General features: G+C 52.8%; 1 protein-coding gene across 2 annotated transcripts in view; it reads left to right on the forward strand.

The window, feature by feature from the left end:
* GALNT16 (polypeptide N-acetylgalactosaminyltransferase 16) overlaps window positions 1-15,658 on the forward strand; it is a 100,112-nt gene that overhangs the window by 70,584 nt on the left and 13,870 nt on the right. For both annotated transcript variants that reach the window (XM_027111610.1, XM_027111609.1), the window contains exons 3-10: window positions 1,382-1,480; window positions 2,655-2,722; window positions 3,276-3,341; window positions 5,440-5,561; window positions 8,339-8,426; window positions 9,980-10,064; window positions 10,361-10,464; window positions 15,062-15,188. In XM_027111610.1, coding sequence (XP_026967411.1) covers window positions 1,382-1,480; window positions 2,655-2,722; window positions 3,276-3,341; window positions 5,440-5,561; window positions 8,339-8,426; window positions 9,980-10,064; window positions 10,361-10,464; window positions 15,062-15,188 — 759 coding nt within the window. The remainder of the gene's footprint in view (window positions 1-1,381; window positions 1,481-2,654; window positions 2,723-3,275; window positions 3,342-5,439; window positions 5,562-8,338; window positions 8,427-9,979; window positions 10,065-10,360; window positions 10,465-15,061; window positions 15,189-15,658) is intronic.

Genomic DNA, 15,658 nt, shown 5'->3' on the forward strand with positions numbered 1-15,658 from the left:
CCTGAGAGGTCCAAGGAGACTTCCCAGCGAGGCCAGAGAGGCCCCTATATACCTCAGGCTGGAATCCCAGCAAGAGTGACCTGCCAGGGGACCACGGGGAGGTCTGAAGGGGGTAGGCTAGCCTGGCGTTCTTGGTGCCCGTCTGGTGATGTCTGAGGTGAAGGGGGGCCGCCAGCCCTGCCTGCACTGTGCAAACAGTAGAGTGCTGTGCGCCGCCCCACTGGTATCCCTCTCCTTCCTCTCTTCCTGCCCCACTGCTGCCACTTCCTCGGCAACTCCCAGAAATGCTCGGCAGTCTTTTGCTTTTTGTTCTCCCAGAGTGGTAGGTGGGAGAGGCCCTAGACCAGGATCAAGGACACCTTCCATGCTGATCCCAGCTCGGACTCTGCTCCGTGTGAGCGGGCAAGTCATCAGCCCCCTCCCTCGTTCAGGCCCTTGTAGTGTCCCGTCTGGAGGATACGTGTCTCCACCTTCAATCTCTCCTCTTGCCATAATAAAAAAACAGTCACCGCTGGAATAGTCAGAGAGCAATTGTAATAAAGAAGATTGCCATGAAAACTAGCACTGCGGCTGCCTTCCCGCTGCGGCCCCAGGAGCACCAATAAATGCATTCACAGAAGCAGTCGCAGAACCAACAAGGATGAAGCCTGGCAGGGATGGATCATTTTAATTCCCTTTTCTGAGCATGGGGAAGCCAATGGGCCCAAAATGTGGTGTCTGGAGAAGGCAGAGCGCAGAGCTGCTGGGCGAGGGAGTGAGGTAGGGGGAAGTGGTTTGGTGTCTCCTCAGAGACTCGGTTTCCCCTAGGTGTCCCAGGGCCCGTGGGAAGAGTGGGACTGCTCCCCTGCCTGGTGTCACCACGTGGCTGTTAACGGTGGCAGCGAGAGGGAGGAATTCACGGGAGGGCAGGATGGGAACGATTCCTCTCCAGATCCCACCAGATGTCAGGAGCCGCTACATCCGAAGGAAGAAGCTACAGCGTGTCAGAGACAAAGAGAGGCCATTTTCCCTCTTCTCCCCTCCACCATTCTGTCTCTCTTGGCTGCCCCATCGGGCAGGGAGTTCTGTCTGTTGGTCCAGGGCTTGATCCTGGGGCCTGTGTGGTGCCTATACACGTCGATCCCTCCTCAACACTTCAGTGACTGTGGGGCTCCGAGTGCTCTAGGTCTTTTGTAAAGAGCATCCAGGCCTGGGAAGGTCCCCCAACCCGTGCTTCCCTCCAAGGACTCCAGGCTGGGCGGCCTGAGCGGGGTGGGCATGGGTGTGGAGGCCCAGGGCCCACGCCTGTCTTCAGGGCGCAGCAGGCCGGCCAAAGAGAAGCTTAAGCCTGCCCTGAGATCACTCTCCCAGCTGCCTTCTGACCTCTCTGCTCTCTTCTCAGTTGCCCATCCGTGTCCTATTCGTCGGACTTGCCGGCCACCAGCATCATCATCACCTTCCACAACGAAGCCCGCTCTACCCTCCTGCGCACGGTGAAAAGGTAAGCCCCACCTTGGACCTTTCATCTCCGCGGTGCTGTTCCCCCAGGCCTCGGGGATCTGCTGGGCCCTGGCAGGGGAGGACACTGAGACTGGGTACTGTGGCCAGACAGCGTGAAGACCAGCGGGCACTGGCAGGGGGGGTTCTGCCCTTCTGAGAGGCTGAGGCTGGTGCATCAGGGTCAGGGAGACCCAAGAAGTCCAACTGTAAGCGAGATGCACAAACACAAGGTCAGGTCCCCAGGACTCGGGCAGAAATGCAGGGGTCAGGAGCCCAGGGCGATGGGGATGGACTTGAGGCCTCAGGTGGATGGATGCCAGCCCAGTAGGCACCTGTCAGCGATTCAGAGAGCGGTGCTCCTCCTGTTCTCCTAAGCTTGGCCCCGTGGTCAAGTCTGACTTCTACTCACCTCATTTCTTAATGAACTTAGATAAGAATAGGATTCGGGGGCTTCCCTGGTGGCACAGTGGTTGAGAGTCCGCCTGCCGATACAGGGGACATGGGTTCGTGCCCCGGTCCGGGAAGATCCCACATGCCGCAGAGTGGCTGCGCCCATGAGCCATGGCCGCTGAGCCTGCGCGTCTGGAGCCTGTGCTCTGCAACGGGAGAGGCCACAACAGTGAGAGGCCCGCGTACCGCAAAAAAAAAAAAAAAAAAGAATAGGATTCGGAATGGAGTACCCAGGGATTAAAGAAGTTTAGGTTTCCTTCACCAGGGCATAAAGGAGGAGGAGGGATGGTGGGAGGGAAAGAGTTGGCAGGGGAGCTTTCTGAGAACACCCCTCCTGACCCATCAGGCCAGAAGGAGTCTCGCTAGCTTTCCAAGCAGACAGCTTCGGGGCCAGCGGGTGTTGTCCTCAGGTGGGCTTCTTAAGCCCAGGTAGCCAGAGCAACTAAGGTCCTGCCTCAACAGCTAAACTAGGGCAGTCCCTACCCCCTATCTGGGGTGGGTCCCAAGTACCTGAGGGTCCAGGCAGCAGGGTCGGCAGGGTCTTGGAGGAGCCTGAGGAACACACTGCCCCTCAGCCATTGACCAGGGCCCGGAAGGTTTGCTAGAAGCTGCCCGTGGCCAGTGTGCTGGCTTCCGAGGTGGGCGGTGGGGGAACCCACGGCAGGAAGAAGGAAGTAGAAGGTGGCCCCTAGATCTGGGCTCCTCTGTCCCCGTCACTCCTCCAGCGTCCTGAACAGAACTCCTGCCAGCCTGATCCAGGAGATCATTCTAGTGGATGACTTCAGTTCAGATCGTAAGTGTGCACCTTCTTTTTTTGCACCCCTTCACACCCCATTTCCCCAGAATGCCAAGGGAAGCGCACTTGAGGTTGTTCTGGCTATCACAGGCTGACCTCTGCTCCCCACAGGGATCTTCAGTCTTTTCTAGGTGCCCTCCCTGGCTCTGCTCCCTGGTGCAAAAGGAGTGGTGTTGCTTTGATGGGACACCAGTGAGATGACATTAAAAAAAAAATTAAACTGCATCAGCAGCAGCCTTCATTACCACAACTGCCGTGTGCAGAATATTGTCCCCACAATCTAGCGCCGAGGCTGTTGGACCGGTGACAGTGCTGGCGCTCTCTGGTGCCCCCTGGCGGGTAATGCCACAAGTACAGGCAGTCCTCAGTCTGGCCGGGGAGTGGAGGACAGGGCAATCCTTTGGCCAGTGGAGATGGCCACTCTCCTCCATGCCTCGCCTTCCCCTGGGCCTGGTCTGGAGAAGCTCCTGGGAGGTTCCAGTAGTGGTCGAACCACATGTGGTCTGACGTCAATATCTGAATGAGCTTGCTTCCTTCTCTCCACCCTCAGCTGAAGACTGTCTTCTCCTGACCAGGATCACCAAGGTCAAATGCCTGCGCAACGGCCGGCGGGAAGGTAAGTTCTTGGACCCTAGGTGCCACCTCAGAGCTCTTTTGATCTAGACTTCTGCACCTCCCCGCTCCCTTTTGGGGCCATGTCATACCAAGCCAGCGTGGTCCTGCTGCCTTCCTGGTGGCCAGGACCAAGGTCTGGGGAAAGACCCTCTTGCTATCTTGGGTCAGCCCCTATCACAGTATGACTTCCGGCTGCCTTCGTTGTCTCTCGTGAGAAATGGGAATAATGATAGTACCCTTTCTGTCCTGCACAGTTGTTTTAAGGATTAAATGCTTTGAGAAAACCACAGGGCAGTATAAAGCAGATGTGACCTCACTTCCAATCAAGAGGTGTTTTGGAGCACCGACTACAGCATAGGATTGTACACGGCACTCTAGGGGACACAAAAGAAGTATAAATGTGGTCCCTGCCCTCGGAGAGCTTATTATGGAGCTGAGGCTGGTTATAATTATATGGGGTAGAAAGGAGATGGAGGAGAGGGGAATGATCGGAGAGGGTGCCTGGATTGGGTGAAGGGGTTGTGAGACAGATGAATAGGGCACAAGGGAGGGCGTTCCAGGCCCGGGGACTCTGCAAGCAAAGGCATCAGTCCGGCCTGGGTACAGGAAGTACTAACATTCTCTCCCTACGTTTCCTGCATTCTCACCCTGTAGCATTCACTCTGCCCACATTCTCATGTTCAGTCTTCATAACAGCCCATCATTCTGTTTTGAAATAAAGAAACTGGGGTTTAGGAAGGTTCAGTAATTTGCCTGGAGTGATGAATAAAGGAACCAGGATTCCACCCCGGGGCAGGGGGCCCACCCAGAGCCCAGCCTCTTAACCTCCCTCTACTTAGTCTCCCTTCCTGGGAGAATTGGGCCTGGCCAGCACGAGGAATGAGTGGGGTGAGGATAGATGATGGGGGGAGGCATTTAGACTTGATAAAGCAGAGAATAGGGCACCACTGAAGGTGAGAGAGGGAGAGAGAGAGAAAAAGAGAGAGAGAGAGAGGAAGGAAGGAAGGAAGGAAGGAAGGAAGGAGGGAGGGAGGAAAGAGGGAGGGAGGAAAGAGGGAGGGAGGGAGGAGGGAGGGAGGGAGGAGGGAGGGAGGGAGGAAAGAAAGGAAGGAAGGAAGGAAGGAAAGAAAGAGATGTGATGGGTGTATTTAAGAAAGTCTAGTCAGGCCGAAGGGACCTTCAAACTGGAATGGAAGAGGCCAGAGAGAGCTCTCTCCCAAGCCCTGGGTTGCAGGTGCCTTTAGGCCTGGGAGAATGCTGTTCCCTGGGGTTTTACACAACATAGATGTAAATTTATGATTAGGTGCTTTACAGCTCCCTATGGAGTAGAAGGACGGGGCAGTAGAGTGCCGGGCAGAGGTGAGGCCAGGGAAATCTCCCCACACCAGTGGCTGCTCTGTCAGGGGCAGGACCATCTGGGTCTCCTCCCTCCTGATCAGGCAAGTCCCCAGCTCTGACCAGGGTGCTGCCAGAAGTGAGGCCATTTTTTGACAGTTGACGAGCCTTCGACGAGACTGGGGAACGAGGTGGAAGCAGAGTAGAACCTCTGCACATGTCGGTTTCCTGGGCACCACGCCCTGTCCCCAAGAGGCAGGGATTATTCTCTCTGAATCTTCTGGATAAGAAAACTAAGGCTCAGAGAGGTTAAATAATATGCTCCAGTTAGTGAAGGGGCTGGCATACTAACTCCAGCTTGTCTCAGTCTAGAAGACTCTCTGCATGTCGTAGAGGATAGTGCAGCTGGAGAGGACCACCCTGAGGTTCCTGAGTGGTGGTTTCTGGCTCTCCTTTGGTACCAAACCACACTTTATTTCAACTTCTGTTCGCTAAACTCTGACTGTTCATCATTGTGTCCCCAGAGTCCAGTGTCTGGCATGCAGAGGGCACTCAGAGAATAACCTTGGAGTAATGATGGTTGATGGATGGGTGAGAGAAAGAAAAAGAGGGAGGGAAGAAGTCAAGAAATACAAAGTAAAGTTAAATCACAATAACTCAGAGGAAACCTCAGCCTTAAGGGGCGGAGAGTCCTGAGACTTTGGGGGGACGGATGAGCAAATTGGCTCAGTCCCAGCACCATCCTTTGTCCCTTCCCATTGCAGGGCTGATCCGGTCCCGAGTTCGCGGGGCAGATGTGGCCGCAGCTGCTGTCCTCACTTTTCTGGACAGCCACTGCGAAGTGAACACCGAGTGGCTGCAGCCCATGCTGCAGCGGGTGAAGGAGGTAAGTCTGTCTGTCCCTGGGGGAGCTCTGGACGTGCCCACATGTTCTTGGCATGAGGGGGGATGATGAACGGTCTCTGGAGTTGGGCAGGCAGAGTAGGAAGCCTAAATGGTCTGCTCCCTCCTGAGTAACTTCACCTCATTAAGCTTTCTCATCTGAAAACAGGGATAATTGTAATATTTGTCTGACTGGGTTGTGGTGAGAATTAAATTGGCTGAAAGCCTGGGTGAGCCACAAAGCTCCTACTATGAATGGGTGTTGTTGTTTTCCTCCTGAGGGAGTGATGAGTGAGGGTGAGTCAGGCTGGGAAGCCTGAGAAGGAGGGAGGAGAGGATGGTGTTCTCAAGCGGGGGGCGCCCTCCCATGTGCCTGCTGTTCTCTAGAATGGGGAGGATTTGGACATACGGAACATAGGATGAGGTGATTTCAACTCAACCATAAAAGGCAAATAACCCAATTTAAAAATGAGAAAAGGGCTTCCCTGGTGGCACAGTGGTTAAGAATCCACCTGCCAATGCAGAGGACACGGGTCCAAGCCCTTGTCTGGGAAGATCCCACAGGCCACGGAACAACTAAGCCCATGTGCCACAACTTCTGAGCCTGCGCTTTAGAGCTTGCGAGCCACAACGACTGAGCCCGAGTGCCACAACTACTGAAGCCCGGGCGCCTAGAGCCCATGCTCCGCAACAAGAGAAGCCACCGCATTGAGAAGCCCACGCACCGCAATGGAAAATAGACAAATGGTCAACCAGAGCATGAAAAGATGCTCAACGTTAAGTCATTAGGGAAATGCAAGTCAAAACCACAATGAGGTACCACTTGATACCTACAGGATGGTTATAATCAAAAGGATGGACAGTACAAGTGCTGGTGAGGATATAGATAAATAGGAGTCTTTATACATTGCTGGGGAGCGTGTCAAATGGTGCTGTTCTCCACTTTGGAAAACAGTCTGGCACTCCCTCAAAAGTGTAAACATAGAGTTACCATATGACCCAGCAATTCCACTGCTAGGTATATACTCAAGAGAAATGAAAACGCCCCACACAAAAACTTGTGCCTGAGTGTTCAGAGCAGTGTTATTCAGAATAGCTGAAACATGGAAACAGCAAAATGTCTATCAACCGTGAATGGATAAACAGAATGTGATGTATCCATACAGTGGAATACTGTTCAGCCATAAAAAGAATGAAGTAATGATACATGTTACAATATGGATGGACTTTGAAAACCTTATGCTAAGTGACAGAAGCCAGTAACAAAAACTGCATATTATATGATTCCATTTATATGAAATGTCCAGAATAAATAAATCCGTAGAAATACAAAGGGGATTCGTGGTTGTCAGGGGCTGGAGGGAGCGGGGTATGGGGAGTGACTGCTAATGGTACAGGATTTCTTATTGGGGTGCTGAAAATGTTTTGGAATTAGAGAGTGGTGATGGTGCCACAACCTTGTGAATATACTGCAAACCACTGAATTGTACACTTTAAAATGGCAAATTTTATGGTCTATCAATTATATCTAATAAAATTGTTATAAAAATGTGAATTAAATCTCAATACAAAAAGTCTATAAAAAGGATAAGGTGAGGCCCCCACAGAACACTGTGGGAGACCGTGGATGGTCTCCCCTGATCCGCCATGTCCCACAGTTTTGTCGTCCTGAGATGGAGTGTGAACTGAGGGGCAGAGCTGGATTCCAAGTTGCAGACAAAAGGATGTTTTTTTGTTGTTTTTTTTTGTTTGTTTGTTTGTTTGTTTTTTTTGCGGTACGCGGGCCTCTCACTGTTGTGGCCTCTCCCGTCGCGGAGCACAGGCTTCGGACGCGCAGGCTCAGCGGCCATGACTCACGGGCCCAGCCGCTCCGCGGCACGCGGGATCTTCCCGGACCGGGGCACGAACCTGTGTCCCCTGCATCGGCAGGCGGACTCTCAACCACTGCGCCACCAGGGAAGCCCCAGACAAGAGGATTTTGAGGGTCAGCACAGAATGCAGAGAGAGGAGGGAGAAGAAGCTCTGTTCCATGTCCCTCCACGGAGGGAGAAAAGAAGAGAACAGACATCCTGCTGATGGAGGGCAATTAAGTTTTGCACGTGGTATATGACAGAATCCACCACCACCACTATCCCCCCACCCCTCACCCCCAGAAAAAATAAAACCTTCAGTAAAGCTGGCATATTACCCACCAATGTTTTAGAGGTGGATTTGTGTCTGGGAGATGATGAAGGGAGCGTGAGTCTGACTTTGAAGTGGACGTGGCATGAGAGGAGTGCCACCCAGGTTACACAGAGCCTGCAGCGTCCCTGCCCTCAGCTGCCGGTTGTCCAGGTGGGAAGACTCAACCTCAACATGTACACAGACGGACGACAATTAGTAAAACAACAGCTCACACCAGCAACAGAAGATCCACATCAGGCAGCAGCTGATTCACTGTCCCAGGAATTGTCTGCTCTATAACTGTGAGAGCAGTTTAAAAGAGGAAGAAGTCCTCAGCCTGCAGCAGTCAGGGAGGGCTTTACTGAGGAGGTGAGATCCTGGCAGGGCTCAACATGATGTGAGAGGAAGAGGCTGGGAGAGCATCGTGCCCATGAGACCCAAGAGGGACCTTCCGGGAGCCTAGATGTGGTGATGCAGGACAGCTCCTGGGAGCCTAACGTGTCCTGCAGGAGGTGCTGAGTGCCCAATGCCTCGAAGAGAACTTCTTCCCAGAGCAGGCAGTTGGGCCTTTATTCACAGAGTCCCTGGCCTCACGCCATCTCATGTGTCCTCTCCTAGGATCACACCCGCGTGGTGAGCCCCATCATTGATGTCATCAGTCTGGATAATTTTGCCTACCTTGCTGCATCTGCTGACCTTCGGGGAGGTGGGTCCGGCTCCCAGGGGAGGGGCTCTAGACCTGAAAGGAGGCAGGTGAGGGCAGGCAAAAGCCCTGGCTTGGTGCTCTTCTTCCCAACTGTGCCAGAGCGTCTCACACCCCCACCCCCTTTACCTCTAGAAAACGAAAGGGGATTGTGTAGAGCCATGGGGTTGGGGACGAAGGCCCAGGGCTGGCAGTTGCAGGCTCCTGGCACTATCAGGGACAGGGCCAAGCTAGTCTCTGATCTTTCCCTCCCCCCAAACTTTGACACATCCTTCTCAAATACTGCCAGCCCCGGGGACCATTGCCACAGGTCCTGGCAGAATAACATGATATGACTGCTGTCGTCTTGGGGGTGAGGAAGGGGGAGCCCTCAACTTTGCACGGCTTCCTAACCTGTACGCCTGGAAATGGTCTAGACCTGGCCGAATATGGTAGTTATTAGCCACATTTGGCTACTGAGCTCTTGAAATGTGACCAGTCTGAACTGAGATATGCTGTAAGAAAAAATACACACCAGGTTTTGAAGACTTAGTATGAAAGAATATAAAATATCTCATTAATAATTTTTTGTATTGATTATGAATATGATCATCAATGATAATGATTGAAATGATGGTATTTTGGATATATTGCATTAAAAATACATTATTCAAATTAATCTCATATGTTCTTCTTACTTTTTGACATGGCTACTGGAAAAATTTAAATTGCATGTGTGGCTTGCGTCTCCGGCTTGCATTGTATTTCTTTTGGGCAGCTCTGGTCTAGACTTTAGAACTGTGCTGTCCAATACAGTAGATAATAGCCACTTCTGGCTATGTACATATAAATTAATTAAAATTAAGTAAAATTCAAAACTCAGTTCCTAAGCTGCCCTAGCAGCATTTCAGGTGCTCAATAACCACATGTGACTAGAGTCTACCATGTTGGACAGTGCAGATATAGGACATTTCCGTCATTGCAGCAAGTTCTATTGGGCAGGCTGCTCCAGAGAACCTGTTGCCAGGAGCTAATGCGCAGAGTGGATTTCCTATTTGGGCCTCGGATTTCCAATAAATGGACACAGTTGTTAGTTAGATGTTGAGGCTGAGTGGGATTCTGAAGGGAGCCAGGCATTTCTCCTTAGGGAAATCACCTCAGGGCCTTTGCACTTGCTGTTCCCCCCACCTGGAATTCCCTTTCCCTACATGTCTGCATGGATCAGTTCTTCATTCAGGTCTCTACTCAAATGTTACCTCCTCAGAGAGCCTTTCCTGGCTACCCTTACTAGAATAGTATGGGTACCCCTCCTTTCTTTTCTTTTTGTTTTTTAGCACTTTACAACCCCAACTGACATATTATCCATTTACTGATTTATCTTTGTAAGTCTTTGTCTTACCCAGTAGATTGAAACTCCATGAGGACAGGGACCTGTCTCGTTCTGAATGAAGGAATGACTACGTGAATTGCCCAGGGCCCTCTACAAGCTGGGTTCTGATCAAGGGAGACTCTCGGGGGGGGTGGAGTGAGGGGACAAGAGCCCCCGAGCCGCATCCTCACCCTAGTCTGGCCCTTAGGATTTGACTGGAGCCTGCATTTCAAGTGGGAGCAGATCCCTCTGGAGCAGAAGATTGCCCGGACAGACCCCACCAAGCCCATAAGGTCAGGACTGCTGTGGGCTCTGGAGAGACCCCTTCCTTGCCTGAGTCAGGGGCTTTGGAGGCTCCTGGGAGGGCCATTGCAGTTGCCAGGGCTCCTAGGGGTGCACGATCCCAGGGCTAACTCTGTTCTGGGCCCGGGGGAGAGAGAGGCCAGAGGCCAGCAAGCGGGCCAGATATCCGACCCCAGTGACTCTGCAAGTGGGGGATGCTAGGGCAAATGGCCTGGGCCCTGGGGCCGTCTAGAGGGGTTCAGATCTTCCAGCTCATGTATTGCTTCTTTCCTCTCCTTGTTCCCAGGACGCCTGTCATAGCTGGAGGAATCTTCGTGATTGACAAGTCTTGGTTTAACCACTTGGGAAAGTATGATGCCCAGATGGACATCTGGGGGGGAGAGAATTTTGGTAAGTTGGGAAATAACCACAGTAATAATAATGGGTAACCTGGGTTGCGTGTTTTCTATATGTAAGGCCCTAAGGATGTTACACATATTGACTCCTTAAATCCTCACAATGGATCTCTGAAGTAAGTACTATTATATCTCCATTCTACTGGTAAAGAGACCGAGGCACAGAGAGGTTAAGTAATTTGTCCAGAGCCACACAGCTAGTCAACAAAGAGATTAGGTGGTCAGGGAGAACCTGTGGCCACATGGCTAGACACGTGTATGGAGGAAGCACATGGCTGCTTCCCTACAAGAAAGGCTGGGGGTGGTGTGTGCAGTAGGGGGTGGCAGTAGGGGGTGGCGGTTAAACGTAAGCAATGGGGTCAGATGGCCTGGGTGCAAATCCTGGCCCTACCACCTATAAATTGTTTGCCCCTGGGCAAGTGAAAGCCTCCCTGAGCCTCAGTTTCCCCAAGAGGCTGTTATAAGTACTAAGTGAGATGAGGGGGGTGAAGATACTGGCAGCCATTATTATTATTATGAGGCCATAGGAACCCTTTAGCCCCACAAGGAAAGGGAAGAGCCAGTGAACCCCCAGGGTCGCTGGTGAGGTTCAGGTGAGATAAAGGCTGGGTACAGATGGAACATCTGATGTGGGTGATTTAAGGGGGGTTTATAAAAGGGCCTATTTACACGGCGTGGGCAAGTTACAGGGAACCACAAGGGCCAGGGTAGGGCTGGGCTGGTGACTGCTGGGAAGTGTAGCCACCCTCAGGTCTGAAACACAGGGAGGGAGTGCTCCCCGACAGTAGCTGTGGTCTTGGGGCGCCTGCAGCCAGTCCACTGTGCCAGGTGGAAGGTGTCAGGGGATAAACACCCACCCTCACTCTCCCCCGACCTGCTGGCTGAACTTCCTCACATAGGAAGGAAGCCCAGGGGTGCAGCCCACACAGGCAGCCTCCCAGATGAGGAGCGTGGTGGAGGAGGGTGGCGATCGATCCCAGGGATCCAGGAGTGGGCCAGGGTTTGTGGGGGCAGGTACCTTGAGGCTTGTGAAACACAAAGGCCTGTCCTTGCTCTGGCAGTGGACCCAGTCAGTCCTTTGCAGAGCCCTTTCCCACTGCTTCCTTTTTCATCCTGACCAGGTATTTTGCATAGTAAATAGGGCTGGTGGTATCTCACCCATCTGACAGATGGGCAAACTGAGGTAGACGCCTCCTTCCAGATCTCAGCTGGGAAACTCCACGTCTGACAGGTGTAGGTAGTGCCTTTACAGGAGCCACTTAAGTGTTGTGAGGTGTGATCCAAGTCAGAGTCTGTGTTTCTGGGAGGCAAGGACCAGGTCTTTCTTCCCTCTCTGACTAGGGCAGTGGGACAGATGGGCAGTGGGGCTCCAGCTCAGGATCAGCCGGAGTGGAAACAGGCGTGGGATTTTCTCCCCTTTGTAACTTAATGCTTGGAAACCGTTTCCAGGCAGGCATTCAGAGGAGTAAATTCTGGGAACTGGGGTGCAGTGACCCTTCCATTCTGACCTCCTTTTATGTATTTTGGGCCTAAGTGACCTCTTTTGTGTTCTCCATCTCAGCCTGAAGGGAGCTTTGGCAAATCCAGTTTCCTGTAAAGATTCAGAGGGCTGGGAAACTAATGGTCTCTGCTGCATCCAGAGGCCTTTTTCTTTTCTCCTTCCTTCCCTTTTTTTTTTTTTTTTTTTTTTAAGGCTGGGGCCTGATGGAGAAACAAGTGAGTGATCAAATAGCTAACTTCAAACTCTGCCTGAGGCCAGGGCTCAGTGATTGGGGAATTGAAAGGTGAACCACAGAGTGGTTCTAGGGAGGGTTTTGTTTCTTCGAAAAATTCAAAGAAATTCCTAGGCTAGCCGTGGTGCTCAGACGTTCAGTTGCTGGGACTAGTTTTGAGCCAGGAGACTCTCGTCACTGATGGGTTTGGGCCTTTCAGAACTGTTCATTTGGGGCTTCCCTGGTGGCGCAGTGGTTGAGAGTCTGCCTGCCGATGCAGGGGACACGGGTTCGTGCCCCGGTCCGGGAAGATCCCACATGCCGCGGAGCGGCTGGGCCCGTGAGCCATGGCCGCTGAGCCTGCGCGTCCGGAGCCTGTGCTCTGCAACGGGAGAGGCCACAACAGTGAGAGGCCCGCGTACTGCAAAAAAAAAAAAAGAACTGTTCATTTGTGGAAGGAAGGGAGATGCCCAAACCCAGACTCGTTCCTGTTTCCCCTGAGAGAGCCAAACGCCAGAACCCAGAGGCCACCTTAAGTGAGGGTGGCAAACGTGAAAACCTTGGGATTCTCATTAGGGATCCTTTTAAAAGGTAGTCAGATCATGTTACTCAGCTGCTCGAGACCCTGCAAGGGCTCCTGCATCACTCAGAGCAAAACCCGGAAGTCCTTACACCATCTGCCCTTCCCCCACAAGCACACACCGCCAGCTCCGCCCTCAGCCCCTCCGGCCCTCCCCGCATCTCGCTCCGCTCCTGCCTACTGTGCTCTTACCTCTAGCTCTGTGCCCTTGCTTGTCCCTCTGCCCGGAACGCTCATCCCTAAGAGTCACATGCCTCTTCCTCACCTCCTTCAGGCCTCGGCTCAAATGCCCCCCCACCCCGTTCATCGAGAACATCCCTGATCAGCCTCATTAAAACTGCAGCCTCACCCCCAACTCCACTCACCTGCTTCAGTCTCCTACCTGCTTCGCAGATGAAGTATTCTACTCATTTTCTTGTCTACTTGTATTTTGGTTTCTTCTTTTACTGAGTTCCTGCCTCCCCCCACTAGAGTGTAAGGGATTCTACAACGGCGTCTGACAGACCATGATCTGGTTCAAACAGTGGGACTTGCTGGACAAAGTGTGAACTTTACACTGCAGTTCTGCACCTGAGCGTGGAGGTGACCTTGGAGAGGTCATTTAACATCTTTGAGCTTCACAGTCCTTATCAAAAACATGGGGGGGTCTTCCCTGGTGGCGCAGTGGTTGAGAGTCCGCCTGTCAATGCAGGGGACACGGGTTCGTGCCCCAATCTGGGAAGATCCCACATGCCATGGAGCGGCTGGGCCCGTGAGCCATGGCCGCTGAGCCTGCGCGTCCGGAGCCTGTGCTCCGCAACGGGAGAGGCCACAACAGTGAGAGGCCTGCATACCACAAAAAAATAAATAAAATTAAATTAAAAAATAAATAAAAATTTAAAAAAAACCATGGGGATCATAACACCCAATGCCACATGGTAGCTGTGAGAATTAGACATCAGCCATAAAGAGCATGGAGTGAGCGCTCAGTAAATGGACGATGGTTACCGCTTTTGTTGTTGCCATTGTTGTTTTTTTTTTTTGGCTGTGCCATGCAGCTTGTGGGATCTTAGTTTCCTGACCAGGGATCGAACCTGCCCACGCCCTCGGCAGTGAAAGCGCAGCGTCCTAACCACCGGACCACCAGGGAATTCCCTGTCATTGCCATTGTTGATAAAAATGACAATAAGTAATAGTAATGTGGACAGTATGGACTATGTGGGATGAAATGACCTAACTAACATAACAAAGTTAATCTGGAAGAAATGGTACCAGAATGCAGACCTTCCGTCCCCAGTTCTAAATCTCAGTTGCTGAACCAGCTGCAGGGCCCTGACCAGGAGAAGGGACAGAGGCCTGGCAGTTTGCAGGCAGGCCTAGGGAAGCCCATTAACGTAGCCAACCCTGGGTGCGGGTCCAGATATGCCTAACGTCCAGTCGTGGACCACACTGGGAAGTCACCGGGTGCACATAGGCTGGCCAGGAGGTAGGCCTTAGCCCTGCCGCCTCCGTCCCTACTTTGCTAGTCCCTGGGAGGTCCCTGAGCAGTCGCTCCAGATGAGAGCCCCCAGACCTGGCCAGGGACCACAAGTGTCCTTACAGCCACCTGGGGAGTAGGAAGAGGAACCAAGGCTGGAACTCATGAAAAAAAATGGTCTTTCCATTTGTTTTTGTTTTTTTTAATTAAAAACAAAAAAACAAGGGCTATGGATTTTCTGGGACAGGAGGGAGGTGTTTTAATGTCAAAGGGTGTCCAACTTCAGGGTTAAAATGAAAGAAAGTAGAAAATCAGAAGAGGTTCGGCCAACTGCCGAGGTGGGTCCTTGCCAGAAGTGAGGATTGTTGAGTGGAAAATAGAGTAGGCAACTTGTGACGTCCCCTTCTGGGGGGCAGGATGGCCACTGCTCGCCTCTCCCAGCGCTACTAGGGACCACAGTCATCTGTGAAGGCTCGTTCAGCGTCACACCCCCACCAAAAGGAAGTATGTCTCAGTAGGGCCACTGGTAGCTGTAAATGGAGACCCCCGGGGCCATGAGGGAGGTCTGGGCCAGCCAGAAAGATGCCAGTGGGTATGTGTGTGTGGGATGGGTGTGAGGAGGGTGTGTATGGGGGGGATGTGTGTGTGCACAAGCATGGAGGAAGCAGTCAGGAACACGTGCAAGGAGTGGGTGCACCCCGTGTAAACAGGCCCAGGAGCTCTGACACCAGCATATGCCTCCAAGGAGACACCAAAGGCAAGGGAAGCCAGCTCCTTCCCACCTTCACTCCGTGGGGACTTGCCGAGTGGCTCCTTCCCGTCCTGATGGCTGCCGTCTCTGCAGAGCTCTCCTTCCGGGTGTGGATGTGCGGTGGGAGCTTGGAGATCGTGCCCTGCAGCCGGGTGGGCCACGTCTTCAGGAAACGGCACCCCTACAACTTTCCTGAGGGCAACGCCCTCACCTACATCAGGTGGGTCACAGTGCAAAGAGCACCGCGCTAAGAGCTAGGACACCTAGACCCCAGCCCTGTCAGTTACCCAAGGGACTGTGGGTAGCTACCCCACCTTTCTGGGTGTTGGTTTCCCCATTTGCCCCCCATTCTGGGATCCCAGTACTTTCAGGCTGGAAGGATGAAGCTGGGAATGTCTCCACCAGGCCTCGCTTGTTTTGACTGTCCTTGTCCATGCAGGTCTTGGAAAACCAGCCAAATGACCAACTGGAAGCTGCCCTCCCCTCACTGGGTCCCAAGTACTGGTCACAGACGCCATGTCCTGACCCTGACTTGGTCAGCGTCTGCCCATCCGTGTCCCCAGCCACAGCGTGCACTTCATCTTGAGGGGCAGTAGGCAGGGTCCTAGAAGGGTCCACCCCTTCTAGGGGCGGGTCCTAGAAGGGTCCACCCCCATCACCCGCCCCCCTGAGGCTGGTGGCAAGGGGAGA

This window comes from Aethalodelphis obliquidens, unplaced genomic scaffold (assembly GCF_003676395.1).
Source record: "Aethalodelphis obliquidens isolate GAN/ISIS:26980383/991018 unplaced genomic scaffold, ASM367639v1 scaffold10, whole genome shotgun sequence".
NCBI classification, from domain to species: Eukaryota; Metazoa; Chordata; class Mammalia; order Artiodactyla; family Delphinidae; genus Aethalodelphis; species Aethalodelphis obliquidens.